This window comes from Olea europaea, chromosome 4 (genome assembly GCF_002742605.1).
Source record: "Olea europaea var. sylvestris chromosome 4, O_europaea_v1, whole genome shotgun sequence".
NCBI classification, from domain to species: Eukaryota; Viridiplantae; Streptophyta; class Magnoliopsida; order Lamiales; family Oleaceae; genus Olea; species Olea europaea.
Genome location: NC_036240.1, coordinates 14,552,110 through 14,569,230, shown reverse-complemented (window position 1 = coordinate 14,569,230; position 17,121 = coordinate 14,552,110). Strand labels below are relative to the sequence as shown.

The 17,121-nt window shown below is 33.7% G+C and overlaps 2 protein-coding genes across 2 annotated transcripts; one reads left to right on the top strand and one right to left on the bottom strand.

Moving 5' to 3' along the window:
* Positions 1-1,480: 1,480 nt before the first annotated feature.
* On the top strand, positions 1,481-8,832 carry LOC111393734 (ribonuclease 2). The gene is made up of 9 exons (XM_023019421.1): positions 1,481-1,813; positions 3,079-3,107; positions 3,224-3,297; positions 3,954-4,055; positions 4,176-4,179; positions 5,114-5,205; positions 7,416-7,577; positions 8,086-8,185; positions 8,563-8,832. Exons 1-9 carry the CDS (start codon positions 1,581-1,583, stop codon positions 8,616-8,618), a joined length of 852 nt encoding a protein of 283 aa, XP_022875189.1. The 5' UTR covers positions 1,481-1,580; the 3' UTR covers positions 8,619-8,832.
* Positions 8,833-9,368: 536 nt separating this feature from the next.
* LOC111393074 lies at positions 9,369-10,650 on the bottom strand. The gene is made up of 2 exons (XM_023018474.1): positions 10,207-10,650; positions 9,369-9,594 (listed from the first exon to the last, which is right to left on the bottom strand). The coding sequence occupies exons 1-2, from the start codon at positions 10,602-10,604 to the stop codon at positions 9,369-9,371; spliced, it is 624 nt and encodes a 207-aa protein (XP_022874242.1). The 5' UTR covers positions 10,605-10,650.
* Between the last annotated feature and the right edge of the window lie 6,471 nt (positions 10,651-17,121).

Sequence of the window (17,121 nt, the reverse complement as noted above, 5' to 3'; positions counted from 1 at the left end):
TTTTTCTCTCTCTTATTTTCAACCACATATTTTTTATTAAAATAATATTATACTTAAATAAAAAAAAATTTCTTATTTTTTAACCATATATTTTCCATCAATTTACTATTCAAAAATATATTTTTACCTAAAAATATCCTCCAAACACTCTCTAATATGACAAAATGTAACTTTGAAAGGGACAAAATGTACATTATTATACTCTACAAATAATATTCGATGGAATAATGCTGTCAACGAGTTAATTGTTCTAATGATTACTGAACTTAGATCCCATGTCTTTGATTGGCCACTGAAGTTTAAAATGTCGAGTTTTGATCACTGAACCTAGGTCTATATTTTCGATTGTTCACTAAAATTTAAAATATCGAGTTTTAGCCATTGAATTTTGAAAAATGTCCAGTTTTGAACACTAAATTTAGGTCTATATTTTCGATTGCTCACCGAAATTTAAAATATTGAGTTTTGACTACTGAACTTTGTAAAATGTTGTACATTACTCATTGAATTTTAAAAAATATTGTACATTACTCACTGAACTTTAAAAAATATTGTACATTATTTAGTGTAAACTCGATATTTTTCAAAGACTCAATGTTCAACAGTTATACTAGTGAGTAACGTACGACATATTTCAAAGTTCAGTTGTTAAAACTGACATTTTAAATTTCAATGAGCAATCTAAGATATGAACGTAAGCTCAGTGAGCAATTGAAAATATTGACCTAAATTCAGTAATCAAAACTGAACATTTTAAAATTTCAATAACCAATCAAAGAAATGAATCAGTGAGCAATCGAAAATATTACCTAAATTCAGTAATTCAAACTCGATATTTTAACTTACAACGCCAATAAAAAGAAATAGGACTAGGTTTAGTGACCATTGGATAATTATCTCGCTGTCAACAAATATATATTTTCTTCCGGAAGCTTCAAGCAATACCAATATCGATCACTGAACCTAGGTCTATATTTTCGATTGTTCACTAAAATTTAAAATATCGAGTTTTAGCCATTGAATTTTGAAAAATGTCGAGTTTTGAACACTAAATTTAGGTCTATGTTTTCGATTGCTCACCGAAATTTAAAATATTGAGTTTTGACTACTGAACTTTGTAAAATGTTGTACATTACTCATTGAATTTTAAAAAATATTGTACATTATTTAGTGTAAACTCGATATTTTTCAAAGACTCAATGTTCAACAGTTATACTAGTGAGTAACGTACGACATATTTCAAAGTTCAGTTGTTAAAACTGACATTTTAAATTTCAATGAGCAATCTAAGATATGAACGTAAGTTCAGTGAGCAATCGAAAATATTGACCTAAATTCAGTAATCAAAACTCAACATTTTAAAATTTCAATAACCAATCAAAGATATGAATCAGTGAGCAATCGAAAATATGACCTAAATTCAGTAATTCAAACTCGATATTTTAACTTACAACGCCAATAAAAAGAAATAGGACTAGGTTTAGTGACCATTGGATAATTATCTCGCTGTCAACAAATATATATTTTCTTCCGGAAGCTTCAAGCAATACCAATATAAATACGATCGGCAGACAAGAGCCATGGCTTCTCTCCTCAACCGATCAATTCAATTGGTACTGTTCTCAGTTCTTTCAATCGGATTGTTTTGTATTGGAGAAATCAACGCTGATTGGAATGTAGAAGCAGTACTGGGAGGAGGAGGAGGTGACCTTAAGAAGAGAGAATTTGATTACTTTAAGCTGTCTCTGCAATGGCCGGGCACTGTCTGTCGCCACACTAAGCATTGCTGTTCCTCCAATGGTTGTTGCCGAGGGTAATTTTGATTTTTTATTCTTCTGGAAATTTGGCATGCTACGTGATTTGTTGCCTTGGGATCTAATTTTTATGATTTTTTTTTTTAAAAGAATTAATGAAATGATCCGTGGAATAGCTGATGCGCTAAGACGATTTATGTGATCAAAGTTCCTTTTTTTTTCTTTGTGTGTTGGGGGGGGGGTGCGTGTGTGGTTTTATTTTTATGACAAATTATGCTTTTCGATTCGCTAATTAGCCAAGAATTTATGATCACCTTGACATGGTCAATGACAAAAATTTCTCACCCTGAATTGGCCTCTCGTTTAAGCATATCAATACAAGAGTGTTGTAATTTAAGTTCCTTGTGATTTTCCTTGTCTTTTCAGGAGTTGGAAGTACTTTCATTGTAAATTTACTTACTGAATAGGAATAGCTGATGGGCTAAGACGATTTATGTGATCAAAGTTCCTTTTTTTTATTTGTGTGTTGGGGGGGGGTGCGTGTGTGGTTTTATTTTTATGACAAATTAAGCTTTTAGATTCGCAAATAAGCAAAGAATTTATGATCACCTTGACATGGTCAATGACAAAAATTTCTCACCCTGAATTGGCCTCTCGTTTAAGCATATCAATACAAGAGTGTTGTAATTTAAGTTCCTCGTGAGTTTCCTTGCCTTTCAAGGAGTTGGAAGTACTTTCATTGTAAATTTACTTATTGATTTTCAACCTTTTGACAGAAAAAATTCTGGCTAAAATGGTCTACTGACTTTTTCCTTAATCATTTGGGCTCCTGTGAAGAAATTGTGCATCATTTCTGTTTATAGTGAATAGGAATTTTATGTTTAAAAGGTGGGATTTGGTTCTTAGTCAATCACGTGACATTATGTCTCAGTGTTTGGTGCTATTTTGAAATGTTCTAGAAGATTTTTCAATCAAGACCCTTACCACATCCAGATGATTAGCACAGTTCGAGCAATTCCAATAACCAATGCATCATCTGTAAGCTGATGGAGGGTTGTCCTTAAAATTATGAAACTTACAGTAAATATAGTAAGGCGCAGTTAAATCTTGCTATGGTGCATTTTAGAGGCACAGGGTTAATCAACTCATGACGAATCTATATTCAGGACCGTTGTCTGAGCAACTGACATGTCAAAATATTATTAGAGACAAAACATATGTCACGACTTTTCAATTTCCAACTGGGTTTTATCCGAACGTTTCTCTTGGGATTCGTAAGAATGACAGGGAAACTTACTTTTGGTTCTTTATGATTTTGATGCAGTTCAAATGCGCCGGTTGAATTTACAATCCGTAAGTTCATTATATAAAATTTTTTGACATATGAAAATCAGTCCAGCATTGTAAATTTTCTGGTTATTTCCAACTTAACTGTTTGAATGTCTCTGTCTTTTGCACTTTCTCGACAGATGGACTCTGGCCTGACTACAATGATGGTACTTGGCCTTCATGTTGTTCTGGTCACAGATTTAATGTGAAAGAGGTATTTTACTCTTGCAGTCTACTGCTTTAGATTTTAGAACCCTTTTTTATATTCTCAGTGTTATATCTGGACGACTGTTAAAAATTGTTGTTGAGCTTCGAACGTATCACTATATCCAATGTGCAAATAATGTCCAATAGATTAGGAGTTTTGCATAGAGAAGACTCACTTGGGTGGATCACTATTAAATACGTCTGCAAGATTATGAGGGCAACACTTTGTTTTTATAAGGATTCAGGAATTTGTGTACATTGATCTATTAGAAAAATACTGTTGTATATATTAAGACTATTTTGAGTTACATTGAAATGATTTATGGATTCTTGTACGAAGTGGAATGCACAAAACCCTGGCAAAGAAATTTGGTCCTGTGTAAATTCATTAGTTTAGTTAGATGGAATATCAGCGAGATGTCACAAGTTTAGATTCTTATTCAGTTATTATGGTGCTTTATCACTATATTCGAAAGAATTATGTTTCTCTTCTTTCTAAGCCATTTATTTATTACATTTCGTATTAATATTCAACATTTGTTTAACTAAACTCAGTTCTCTTGTTCAGACAAGAAAAGTACTTTCTAAGCCTATGGTTATTTCTAAGCAGATACTGTTGGTTTGTTTGTTTTATTCTATCCAATACCAAATTACTGACTGCAGATCTGGACATTGCTCGATGCCCTGAACAAGTACTGGCCATCCTTCAGTTGTAGTTCTGTATCAGACTGCCATGGTAGAAAAGGATTATTCTGGGGACATGAGGTAGTTTTTAATAGCTGTTAGTTCAATAGATTTGATGATTTTAATACTTGGAAACTAATTGTTTGCTCCCTTTCTTTATTTCTTATCGCCTTATCAAATCTGGGGGATGACCTGAGACAGTGGGGTAATCATCTTTGCTTTATGTGAAGTCTTTTATAGTTTTATCCTTTCAGTCTATGATCTGCTCAATAAAGCTTATTATTTATATATCTCTAGTTTAATTGAAAATAATGTGCTGTATGCATTGGATTTATAAAATTGATTCTCTGTACTTCCTTCAATATCGATAATAATCTAAAGTTGCTGGTTTTCTAGATGATTAATATTGATATTCCGGAATGTTATATTGTTTTACTATATCTCTCTCCCCTCTGCATCTCCTTCAACCCAAAATCCCTTTGAGAAGAGAGAAAGGTAAAAGGACTATATTTAGCCCCCGTTTGAGCCACATTATTGTAAAAATGAGAATGAAAAATATAGTCGTTATGGACCCACACAAGAGATAAAAAGTCAAATATGGTGACTTGATGTAATGGATAATGGTCATATTTTTCATTTTAATGAGGGAATAAAGGGGCTCAAATAGGGCCTAAGGTGGAATCTGAACTTATGAATAAAGTTAATTTATGTTGTGGAGTGGAATGTTTTACCGCCTCTTTATTTCTACGACGTGATCTGCATATAAAGCAGTATGACTTGCTACCTTTATGCATTTAACTGGGTCTTCTATCTTGTAGCATGAGGCTTCAATGGATGTCATGCTTGGATATATGATAATGCACGTATATATACTATATGGATTTGGATTCTAGCCATCCTGGCCTTAAAATTGCATCACCCCTCCCTTCTCTTTTTATTGAATTAGCGTTTAAAGCTACAATAGGCTGATATTAATTTTTTCCGCTCATAAGTTGTTCTGTCTCAAGGATTGATTCTATGGAACACGTGTGGCTGTTTTGATTATTCATACAGATATTTCAGAAATTGAAATGAGAACACTTCATCGCTTGAAAAGAATCTAATTCATAATTTCTAATTTTTGATTCCTCCCTGTGCAGAAAAACATGGAACTTGTTCCTCTTCAGTGACTTACGATGAATATAACTATTTCTTGACGACCCTTAATCTCTATTTCAAATATAATGTTACGGTAAGATTGCATTTTATATTTGATTGAGCTGATAGAAGAGAAATATTGAACTTACTGTCTAGCTTCTATGCTTTCCCCCCTTGCATATTTCATTTCTGTTTCTTAAATGGTTGTAGTTGCCTCGTGTAGGCATCTCAAGCCGTTACACGTTGTTTTGATACGAGTGTCAAATGCATTATTTGGCTCGGTCCTAATGGAAGTTATGTTATGACTTTCATTTTCAGAAAAGAAATATGTATTTTTTTGGTGCCATAATTACTGAACTTCCCATGCATTTCATTTTCAAATATATTTAATGGTTTATGGCTTTAAGCTGATTTTGAAAATGCTCTTGGTTCTGTACACCAATTTTATGTCCTTGGAACTTGTTCAACTTGTGATAAAGCTCCCGGTCAAACTGCTCAGTGCTTGGCCACCAAAAAGAGGGGAATATGGTGGCTGCAGGCACTGTGATGCTCAAGTCAAGTGGTGTTTTGCTGTGCATAAGAAGTAATTTGTCAGAGTTTTGGTAGAGGATTAATTTTCGCTCTCCTTTTCATCTTGCCTTGGCCTAATATTTGTTGAGGATGTGAGAATGGGGTGAAGGAGGGAGACAATGCCTATGCTGTGACAGTAGGGGCCATAGCCCTGTCAAGTCACCACTTTGGGATTGGTATGCCCATGCTGGAGTTGGTAGGCTTTGAGAAGAATTCAACTTCTGACTGTCATGCAGGCGAGGCCGACGTCTGACATAGGGCCGTGGAGTGGCCCTGCTGGTTTCTCACTCCGGTGAAGTCATCAGCTCGGCGAAAATGTTGTTGGCCTCACGTGATCAAGGAAGTTGTAGTTATGGTTGAGTCAGCATCGTGAGTCAAAAATTGGGCATATGAGCCACTTAATTCTATTTATACAATGTTATGATTGCAATTTAGAGTTATTCATAGGAACGGATTGAAATTTGAATGTCAAAATTAGATCTTTGCTTGAATTAATTAATATGTTCGCAATTAATTCTTCACAGGAAGATTTTTCCTAATTCATTATGAGATATCTACATGAAAAATTATTGCATAACATTTAACATGTCCTCTGACTGAGGCTTCTAAAAGTTAGTGTTACTTTCTTAAACTAATTACACTATATATTGGAAATTTGATACATTTTATTGCCTTCTTGTCATTATGAAATTTGCATAGTTAATACACAGAGTCCTCATTTCTTTTTATTATGAAATTTGATACATTTTATTGCCTCCTTGTCATTATGAAATTTGCATAGTTAATACACCGAGTCCTCATTTCTTTTATTATCATAATGTTATCCTTCAGGGGATATGTTGCTAGTTATAAACTTTTCTACGTCTCATCCTTTCTAAAGGGCCAATAGGATCAATTGACCTCATGGGTTTGGACTTAGCTCCAGCTACACTTTGATATATCTGTGTATGTCGAGATTGGAGTATGCTGCACAATCTAAATAAGAGAGGACTGTGATAGTGTTACTGATATATGTTGCCCCTGGATAGAGTATCTTCAATTCCTTAAAACCATTGATGGTATGAAAAGCAATTAAGTGCTTACTGCCGGTCACCTATTTTATTTTAACTCTGGTGAGTTGCGTTCTGATGTCTTTATGCATGAACTGGCATGATAAGACCTTTTTGCCTTACCTACTGAGTCGACAGGTACTTGGCAAAATTAAGGTCATTTGGCAATGCATAGTTCAGAATGCTAATTTTAACATAAGAGAAGAATCGAGGAATGGAAATTGTTTCAGGGATTTTTGAGACCATTAATACAGGTTTGCTAAAATAACCGTTAGCCAAGAATATTGTCTTGTGGAAAGGACATGGGAAGATACTTTTAAATGAGAAATCCTACGGAAGTTGGCAGGGAGGGTTGTTGGCATCTTTCTGTTGTATGAACAATATGAGGTTGGCAACTTTGAAAGGGGACTTTGCAATGCAATACTATTTCTGGTTATGATGACACTGAAGATATTGGTTTCCCAAGGATTTGTCTTGATATACGGCAAACATATGTAAAACCCCATATTTACCTGAGACATTGGCTGATGTCACAGTATATATTTTTCTGTTTTTTCATCTCTGATGAGTATTATTAGTCTCTTAGGTTAATCAAAAAAGAATCTTGTATTTTTGATATTTAATCAGAATTCGATGTTCTTTTCCTGACCTCTCGGGTTGATCTAATGGATTTAACATTATGCAGGAAGTTCTGCGAGAAGAAGGATATGTAGCATCAAATACTGAAAAGTATCCTGTAGGAGGCATTATTTCCGCCATCCAGAATGCTTTCCATGCAACTCCAGAAATTCAATGCAAAGGGGATGCTGTGGAGGAACTTCGGTTATGCTTCTACAAGGATTTCGAGGTCAGATCCATCTCTTTTGGTATTTATGTGAAGTTAATGTTCCATCTATTTTTACATTTCCAAAAACTAACAAGTAGAAATTCTTGATATTTAAAGCTGCTGATGTTTTAAACCAATTGTCTGTTGGAGTTGGCAGCAGAGTGTTCTTTTTATTTTTAAGATGAATCAATAGTTCAATGTTTTTCTCCAATACCCATCCCCTTTTTGCTGTAGTTGTGGGCGATACTTCTCCACATAATGACTTATATGGTATATAATCTGACTCGGAGAGGTTTGCATTTCATATTTCAAGATGAAACGGCTGGTCAAACTCTATTTTTATTCACACTTTTAGTATGACCAACAACTTTTACTTCCTTTTAATCGCACGTTCGTTGAAACCCACTGCTTATAAACAATTACAAGCTTCGAAAAAGCACTTATATTTATGTGGGTATTTACATTTTGCTTGTTTACTTTCCACTAATTAATTTTTAGTCTCTATTCTGAAAATTGATTTTTCTTGCAGCCTCGAGACTGTGCTGATGATTCCAACCGCCAAAGTGACATGGTTTACTCGAAAGCCTCTTGTCCCAGACATGTCAGCTTGCCAGCCTATGTGTCATCAAGTGAGTTTCTTTTCCCTCATACAAGTTATAGCTATCGCATACATTATATCAATTGATAGTCTATCTAAGAATGGCAATCAACCATGGTATCAAACAAGTTGCCTCTACCAGGCCAGCTTCGAATGCCGTATTCTAGATGTTTCATTATGGTTATGATATAATAGTTTATGGTAATAACTGGATGGTGTATCTCTCTTTCCTTTTGGATCGATGAGCTGTTAAATTCTAAGTACATTACTTACAGCCAGTCAGTGACCATAAGAAATGGTTCAATCTATGTCGACAGTTCCATTCACTCCAGATTTTCCGAGTCCAAGATAGTGAATATGCCATGAGCTTTTGTTTTTCATGCATAACATTTTCTATTCTATTTGCAGGGCTTGAGAACAGTGGAACTGAAGTTTCATCCCCTACTCTGAAGTCATCTATTTAAGGACAGTGCTGATAACAGACCCAAGGTATCAATGTTCCACTCATGGCTCGTAGATGCCAAATGGATGCTCAAAATTATTAGTTGTATCCTACCTAGAATCAATTATTGTGTGCTGAGCACCTGCAATTACATTTGTGTTGTAAGCTATTTATAAATAAATTAATTTTTACAGATATTTGTATACAATATGTAACTGATACACTTGATAGCATCACTCATGTTTTCTGGTATGCAACATAAGCATATTGCTCACAACTGCTCAGATTCAGTATGTACACCACCTACAAGTCGGATTACACCCACTGGTGGTGAAAAAGAAACCACATAGGGTAGCATCAATTTCTATGCGGCAAATCTTGAAAAAGTTTCATCAAGCGCTTGGCAGGTGACCAAACTTACAGGTTTCCTCGTTCAGTTCGACAATTTTGACATGAAGTTGAAGTGAAAAGGTAAAGCAACTTCTCTCCATTTATCAAAAACCCACTTCAACCACAGAAAGAAGCAATACGTCGACAAGCGTTCCGGCAGGTCTACCTACATAACAACATAATGATCCAAAATTAGTGATATAAAAAAACCCAAAGCAGCAGTAGAAAGCAGCCAATCACCGGCCTTAGATTGTAAATCCAGTTTGGTATTTGACAAATCAAAATATTTTCACTGTCGTCTGGGTCAAAAGACTGAAAACTTGTTCGCCCTTTTTTTTTATGCTCTCTTTTCTTCTTGGACTTGAGTCTCTTCGAAGACCTCTCATTCTGAAAATTTGGGCACGTAGTCAAGAAAATTTTCAACTGTCCGTTGGACATCAAGATCAAGAAAGTACCGGGGCTCTGTAGCAACCGTTGCTGGTGACTGCCCATGTTTTCCTTTCCACACAAGTTCCCCCCAACAAAGGTCCCAATTCACAAAGGCAAATTGGGACACTGCCTTGGCCCCTTTTCCATGCTCGAAACCACCACTACTTGGGTTTCCTGAACTACTTACCAGTTCATCGATTCAAATTTGTGGCTGAATTTCAAATGCATAAAGCAATCTTTCACAAAGTAGACAATATATTGCTATGGGTAACTAGATATTTGGCAAGCTAAACCATTACCATGAAGATACAAACAGCTTGTTAAGATGTTTTGAACCATTTATAAACTAGATATTATCCTAAAAAATCGAGAAGCTTTACAGATCAGTCCAGAAAACTATGGTTTTGAAACAAACAAGGTACGGTTCTTAACATCATTTTGTTATGTTAAAGTTATGCAGGAAAAAAATAAATAAATAATAACTCTATAATAAACACCAGAATTATCTTTTATTTACTTTCAGTGTCTGCTTGTAATTGAATTTGAGGTACATATAAAATAAGAAGCTAAACATCAATCCTAATAAACTGGAAGCCGGCTGTATCAATCCTTTTCATCACTGCGTCTGATCAAAGCGCCTCTTCCTCACCGAATTTGAAGTATGTGATTTGTGATAATCAAATAATCATATGATCAACAGGCAAATGAGATATCTATCAATGGATGTAACAATAATACTTTTCTCCTGGGCAGTCTACAAACGACGCATGAATCACGTTTCATATACTTACATGATTACATGAAAGTAGAACTGAATCTCAAAGCTCTTTATACCAAGGCAGAGAGAATTTTCAGGATGAGAAGTTGACTTGCCACTGCAGAATTTCTCCAACATGTAACTTTTCTTGGCTATAATAGGTCCCACTTTCCGTGGCTGCTTATCAAATATCAATTTGCAGAAGTTGTGCTGCATTCTTGGCTGTAGCTCACGTTGGCAGCGCGGGCCAATGGAACGTATTCCCGAAAGAGTGTTGCAAAGCCAAAGCCGAGCTTGGGATTGGCCTCCTGAAGACATCAATGACTGGATAAGTGATTCTAACTCGCTCAAAAGAGATTTTCTCTTCGTAGCAGATTCATCACTCCCATTGCCATCAATCCATTTTAGCTCACAGAGAAACAGCTGAAGCATTTTGTATCTGAAATTTAAAATATTTTCACCGAACACTGTCCCAAACAATTGCGTCTCAAAAAAATTAATAGAATATTGAGATGGAAATAACCGCCTATGTTTATTCATTTGAGACTATTAAAAAGCTTCAATGATTTAAAAAGTTCGGATATATTCAATTGAGACTTTTCAAAAAATCTTTAAAAGTTAAAAGTCTAGACATATACAATTGTGATTTCTTAATACTTTTAAAAAGTCTAAAAGTCACGAAGTATTCAACTGAAACTTTTAAGAAGTCTCAATAAATCATAAAGTATTCAAATAGACAGTGACTTGAATTCTCTACTTACTGGACTTCCAAAGACTTTATGGTGAAAAATATAAATATAAAATCTCAAAGAAAATATATCGTATTCTCTATTGTGAAGATTTCCAAGCAAAAATAAAGAATGTTATTTTTCTTTCAATTCTAGAATTTTCTAATCTCTTCAATTCATTCGATGATGATTATTTTGAAACGTACATAATTACTTTTGAATTGAGATTATATGCGATTAATTCAAAGCGTAGAGTTCCATGTAATCGATCTTTTCTTTTATCTTTTTCTTCTTTTTTTTTTTTAGAACAATTTTTGTTCTTAGAATTTATGTTAATTTCATGATTTTTTCTTTTTGTTATTTATTAGAAATAAATGTAAAAGTTTTTTATTATTTTATTTACGCCAAAATTAAATGACTGAGCCGTGACTGTGACTTTACCAAAGAAAATTTTGTAGCATCGTGGGTTTCGAAAATGTTAATAATAGTAAGAAAGATTGTAATTTTTTAGGTATATAATGAATTTGTAAGATAAAAAATCTTCAAATGTCCTTAAAAATATTTAATCAAAGTCTTTAGAATTTCATGGAATACTTTTATTAATTCTTAACAAATTCATAAAAGACACTTAAAAGTTCATAAAATCTACAAAAATCGCTCATTTAAAAAAGTCCATAAATGTTTTAAAAACTCTCAATTAAATTGACCCTCGTTCATATAGGTGTATCCATCCAACAACTAACAATAAGAGACAAATTCCTTGGCATTTCACGAGCCAAAGAAATCATATAAACAAGAACCAGCTAAAACCTCCACGATGATTCCCAACAACTGAATGAATTGCTCCTATTTATTTACCAATTGAGCAGGAAAAAAAATAAAGATTATGTTGGAATTGGTTCAAATAATTAACCAAAAATTGGAAAGGTGTGTAAAAGTGAAAAATGAAAAGGTGTGACTACGTGTCAACTTCGACCAAATATTTGGACTTGATCCGATGGTTAAATTATAAAAGTAAATAGATCAACTTATTCTATTCGTCGAGTAGATCGTTGTGGTATATTTGGAATATCGAAACAAATTTCGGAATGATGAGAAATTGTGGACTAAAATTGGAAGAAATGAAGTGTTGCAACTTTTCGAAATGATGCAGGTTTTGGCTCAGTGTTGCAACTTTTTGAAAGAATGCATGTTTTGGCCCACACTACTTCATTTGTACCCTTTCTACATCTATAAATAGAACCCTATGGACATGATTTTGGGTACACCAATTGCATTGAGCATTCATTCTCCTCTTGCAATTCTCTCATTTCTAATTTCATAGCATTTTCATGCATTTCCTTGGTAGAGAGAGAATTCCGTTCGAGTTCGTTGGTCGAAGCCATTTGGAGTGCTCCTATGGCTTGACTTGGTCGTTGTATCTTGGGAGATGATTGTCGAAAACCGTTAGCACCGATGCGGGGCAAATTCATCTTAAGGACCAAGTGTCAAACACTTGCCTCGACCAAAGATTCATTACTTGCATCTCTTCCTACAGTTTTCTGATTTCTTTTGATTATATTTTGATTTCGGGAAATGATTAACATTGTTTACATATTTATATTGTAAGGTTCGATCAAAAGAATAATTTACTTTCGTTCAAGAATCGAAAGGGATGAATCCATATCCATGCATTCAGATTCAGTAACTTTTATGTTTTGCTTCTCAAATTCTATTTTGGTAAGTTGAAATTACGTTTCGATTTCATGAAAATAAACGGTATGCTTTTATGAATATAATATGCACATAATCTGTGTATTCCCCAATAATCTTAAGATGAATTTTGTGTGATCTTTCTCGTGCGTTTATATTCACGTTCTAAAGTTGTATTGTGAAATCTTTGCTTGACATCCAATTTATTCCATAAACTATGGTATGTACTCTAGAATTGTGCAAGCAAATTTGTAAAGTTAAAAAAATTGGTTTGTGCACTCATATTGATGAAAAATATTAAATGGTGGCTATTTGAATCTTCATTCACCCATAGAGATATGCATTCTTCCATGACCCAGTGTGTATATGCTTTTATTATAGTTTAATGAAAGAGCACATTTTTTGATCGTTGAATGCATGTGGAAATTTGGTAAGTTACCCATTCAAAATAACTGACATACGACTAACAGATTTGTGCATTCCTACTGATTGTATTTTCCAAATCCAATTTCACATGTAAGTGGGTAATTAGGTAAGTTTTTTACGCACATGGCTGCATAATAATTGGTTCATTATTGTACAAATGCATCTGATTTGAAAACAGTTTTTTTTTTGGTGGCCGGTGGCCGGTGACCGGCGATCCAAAGGGACCCCTGTGTATTCTGTCCATTATCGATTATTACATAATACACTCCACTTTGCCTGAATAAATATATGCACATGTTGATAATTCAAATGATGGGTTTCTCATGTTAAAAACAGTTAATATGGCGTGATCCATTCGGAATTGTGTGGCATGATTTTATTTGCCTTGGTATATAAAGTGGCAACAAAATATGGAAATATGTGGACCTCCTCCATGAGACATTTTATATAATAAACTTATACAAATAAATGTATAAATATTTGGAATATTTGTTGCTATTCCTACACTTTGTTCATGATGAATTGAATATTGTTAAAACCAACTCGAGTCTAATAATGAATGGATGGAAATAAGGAAATTATTTCTAACCATTGGACGTATAAGGATGCCAATTATTTGATGAAAGTATATGAACTTTCATGACGATTCCTTTGATTGGAATATGATAATGGTATGATAAATTAGTTGGTCATATCTTATTGAAATTATACTAACTTTCACTATGGTGATAGCCTCAATTAATTTCATAAAATTAAGGGAGATGATTTAAGTGGATATCATTATTTAGTAATGAGCATTAAGCCACTTAATTATTTGAAATTGAAGAAAATTTTGCATGGAAAGATGTGTCTTTTCATATGGAGAATCATGACTTTTGGTATGATTAATTTCCAATGGGTGTATCTCTTTATAGAGATTAATTCAAGAGGTGTGTCATTTTATAGAATTGTGTCTTTTGAGAACACAACTTTTCAACTGATGGTTGAAATGAAACTATCATGTGAAATGTCACAAATGTGATAAGTTGCATATGTTTAAAGAAGTTGCAATACTAAGCCCTATTTATTGTTGAATTTGATTTCAATCATGAAACCAATTAAGTTGATATATGTTTTGAAAGCATTGCAGGTCTATATGATGACTTTGATTTAATTTGAATGATCAAATTAAAATAATTGGATTGAAGTACGTTATATGCAACTTTAATTGAAATAAATTGTGAGTCAACGACTGTTATTTTGAAAGTACTTAGACTTTCATGAAACACTCGATATGAATATTATCTAAGAGATAAATGAATAGAACTATGAAAAAGTTGCTGACTCTTAAGTTCATTTATAACCCAAAGATGTGGGGGTTATCATAAATGCTCGTGAACTTGAAATGGAAAGTTTAGAACTTGTGAATGCAACATTACTAGATAGCATATGTATTCCTAATTGAGGAATTGTGGGAGTAACTTAGTTTAACAGTTACGTTTGCTTCTATCTTATAATCATAGAACGATACCTATGAAGGTGGAAAGATAGAAAACCCTTATACTAATTATAAGGATGATATATATTAAGTTTAAAGTGGATGAAATGGATTGTAAAACCAATTATGGCGTTTGTTTAGACATACAAGAACAATTGGAATATATGAAGAATATTCATAAAGTTCGAATGCACTGTAATGTCTCAATGATGATATTGAATACCCATGATTCTGAAACTCACTTGTAAACATGGTTGACTAGTGTAATAATTAGATAGAAATCCTTCAATCTTGTTTGGAATTGATAAAGTTTCAGATAAATCTAATAAAAAGCATGTAACTTCATGAAATGATTTCTTGGTAGTGACAATTTGTATCTATTAAATGAAATCGATCGTTTGCTAGCAATAATTGATAAGATACTAAGTCACATGTAATGGTATGTCTAGACGTATAAGTCATAGACATAATACCATTAACCAATTGATCTCAATGTTGTAAACTCCTGGTACCTTTAAAGAGATTTACTAAGAGAGATCAAGAATACTGCATATCGAAAGGAATGAGGTAAAGCCTACTACGTTAGAGTCCTTGTAATGGTAACCCTACCTTGTTGACTGGAGATCCCAAAATCTTGGTTCAAAGAGACAACTAAGTTATGAGGATTCCACGAAACACTTAGGAAAATAATTTCCGAACTCATTCCTATGATATTAAAGTGCTTTCTGCAAAGTTACAAGAGGTTAGGATAATTTTTAATGATTCCTATATCTTGATTAAGTCAAGTGGAGTAGGGCAGAATACTCTTAATAGGAGGTCACCTATGTGAATGTGAAGTGTGGTTGCTTCAATGAGAATTATTCAAGGCTTAAATTCTCGAAACACTAGCAGAACCAAGAAGGGTTCAGGGCCAAAATGAACCAAGTCATGAGAACTATGAACGGTTTAGGAAAGACATTGTGTGAGTATCGTTGTCTTGGCTTACACTAAAGGCTAAATGGTTCAAGACATCACGTTCACCAATTAGCCGAGTAAGTCCGATGATATTTCACTAAGGGAGGTTCAAGGCCAGAAGCTACCTTCCCTGATGCAGTATTTTTTCGCACCCTCTCTACATTGCATCATATCATTGCATTTGCATATGCGTACCCAATTTTCATTTATGTGGGGGATTGTTGGAATTGATTCAAATAATTAACCAAAAATTGGAAAGGTGTGTAAAAGTGAAAAATGAAAAGGTGTGACTACGTGTCAACTTCGATCAAATATTCGGACTTGATCTGATGGTCAAATTATAAAAGTAAATAGACCAACTTATTCTACTCGTCGAGTAGATCGTCGTGATATATTTGGAATCTCGAAACTAATTCCGAATGAATGAGAAATTGTGGACCAAAATTGAAAGAACTGAAGTGTTGCAATTTTTCGAAATGATGCATGTTTTAGCCCACACTACTTCATTTGCACCCTTTCTACATTTATAAATAGAACTCTATAGACATGATTTTGGGTACATCAATTGCATTAAACATTCATTCTCCTCTTACAATTCTCCCATTTCTAATTTCATAACATTTTCATGCATTTCCTTAGTAGAGAAGGAATTCTGTTTGAGTTCGTTGGTCGAAACCATTTGGAGTGTTCCTGTGGCTTGACGTGGTCATTGTATTTTGAGAGATGATTGTCGAAAAACCGTTAGCACCGATGCGGGGCAAATTCATCTTAAGGACCAAGTGTCAAACACTTACCTCCACCAAAAATTTATTATTTGCATCTCTTCCTACAGTTTTCTGATTTCTTTTAATTATATTTTGATTTCGGGAAATGATTAAAATTGTTTACATATTTATGTTGTAAGGTTCGATCAAAAGAATGATTTGCTTTCGTTTAAGAATCGAAAGGAATGAATCCATATTCATGCATTCAGATTCGGTAACTTTTATGTTTTACTTCTCAAATTCTATTTTGGTAAGTCGAATTTACGTTTTGATTTCACGCAAATAAACGATATACTTTTATGAATATAATATACACATAATCGGTATATTCCCCAACAGATTATACAGAAGGAGAAACTCTTAAGATTTCTTTTGGAAACTCTCCGGCTTAACCTTAATCAATAAAAATGAGAAATTAACATATTCAAAGTTCACCAAGAAAAAATATTAAGGGAAAATTATTGGTAACCGGAATAGGATTAAGGGGCTGTTTGGGCTCGATTTTTTCACTCAAAAAATTGATTTTTTGACCGTTATTTCACTATTCCAGCCGTCATATTTGACTTCTTCTCTCACAGATGGACCCCACTTTTCTTCTAACGGTCAAAAAATCAATTCTCAAAATCACTCCCAAACAGCTTCTAAGCCTTTAAGGATGCATATGAGTGTTTGCTGTCAACCCCAATCCTTGTATACCTAAAATTGGAGGGAAAATCTTCTCCACAATTTGCAGGTCGCAAGGCTTGCGACTTGTACCGGACAGTAGCCTGAATTTTCTTTTGTAAGATTTGGCTAATATTAAAACGTTTTATTTACAAGTAATTAAGTAGAGTAGAGTTTAAGATAATTATCACTATTCACTCAGTTTTCTTCGGTTTTTTTTTTTTTTTTTTTTTTTTTTTTTTTTT

Bases quoted from the DNA above. Each gene is read 5' to 3' on its own strand.
- LOC111393734 (XM_023019421.1), top strand. From the start codon at position 1,581: ATGGCTTCTCTCCTCAACCGATCAATTCAATTGGTACTGTTCTCAGTT. The intron at 3,108-3,223 runs GTAAGTTCATTA...CTTTCTCGACAG, and splicing joins GCCGGTTGAATTTACAATCC to ATGGACTCTGGCCTGACTAC. The intron at 3,298-3,953 runs GTATTTTACTCT...TACTGACTGCAG, and splicing joins ACAGATTTAATGTGAAAGAG to ATCTGGACATTGCTCGATGC.
- LOC111393074 (XM_023018474.1), bottom strand. From the start codon at position 10,604: ATGCTTCAGCTGTTTCTCTGTGAGCTAAAATGGATTGATGGCAATGGG. The intron at 9,595-10,206 runs GTAAGTATATGA...ACTGGTAAGTAG, and splicing joins TTCTACTTTCATGTAATCAT to TTCAGGAAACCCAAGTAGTG.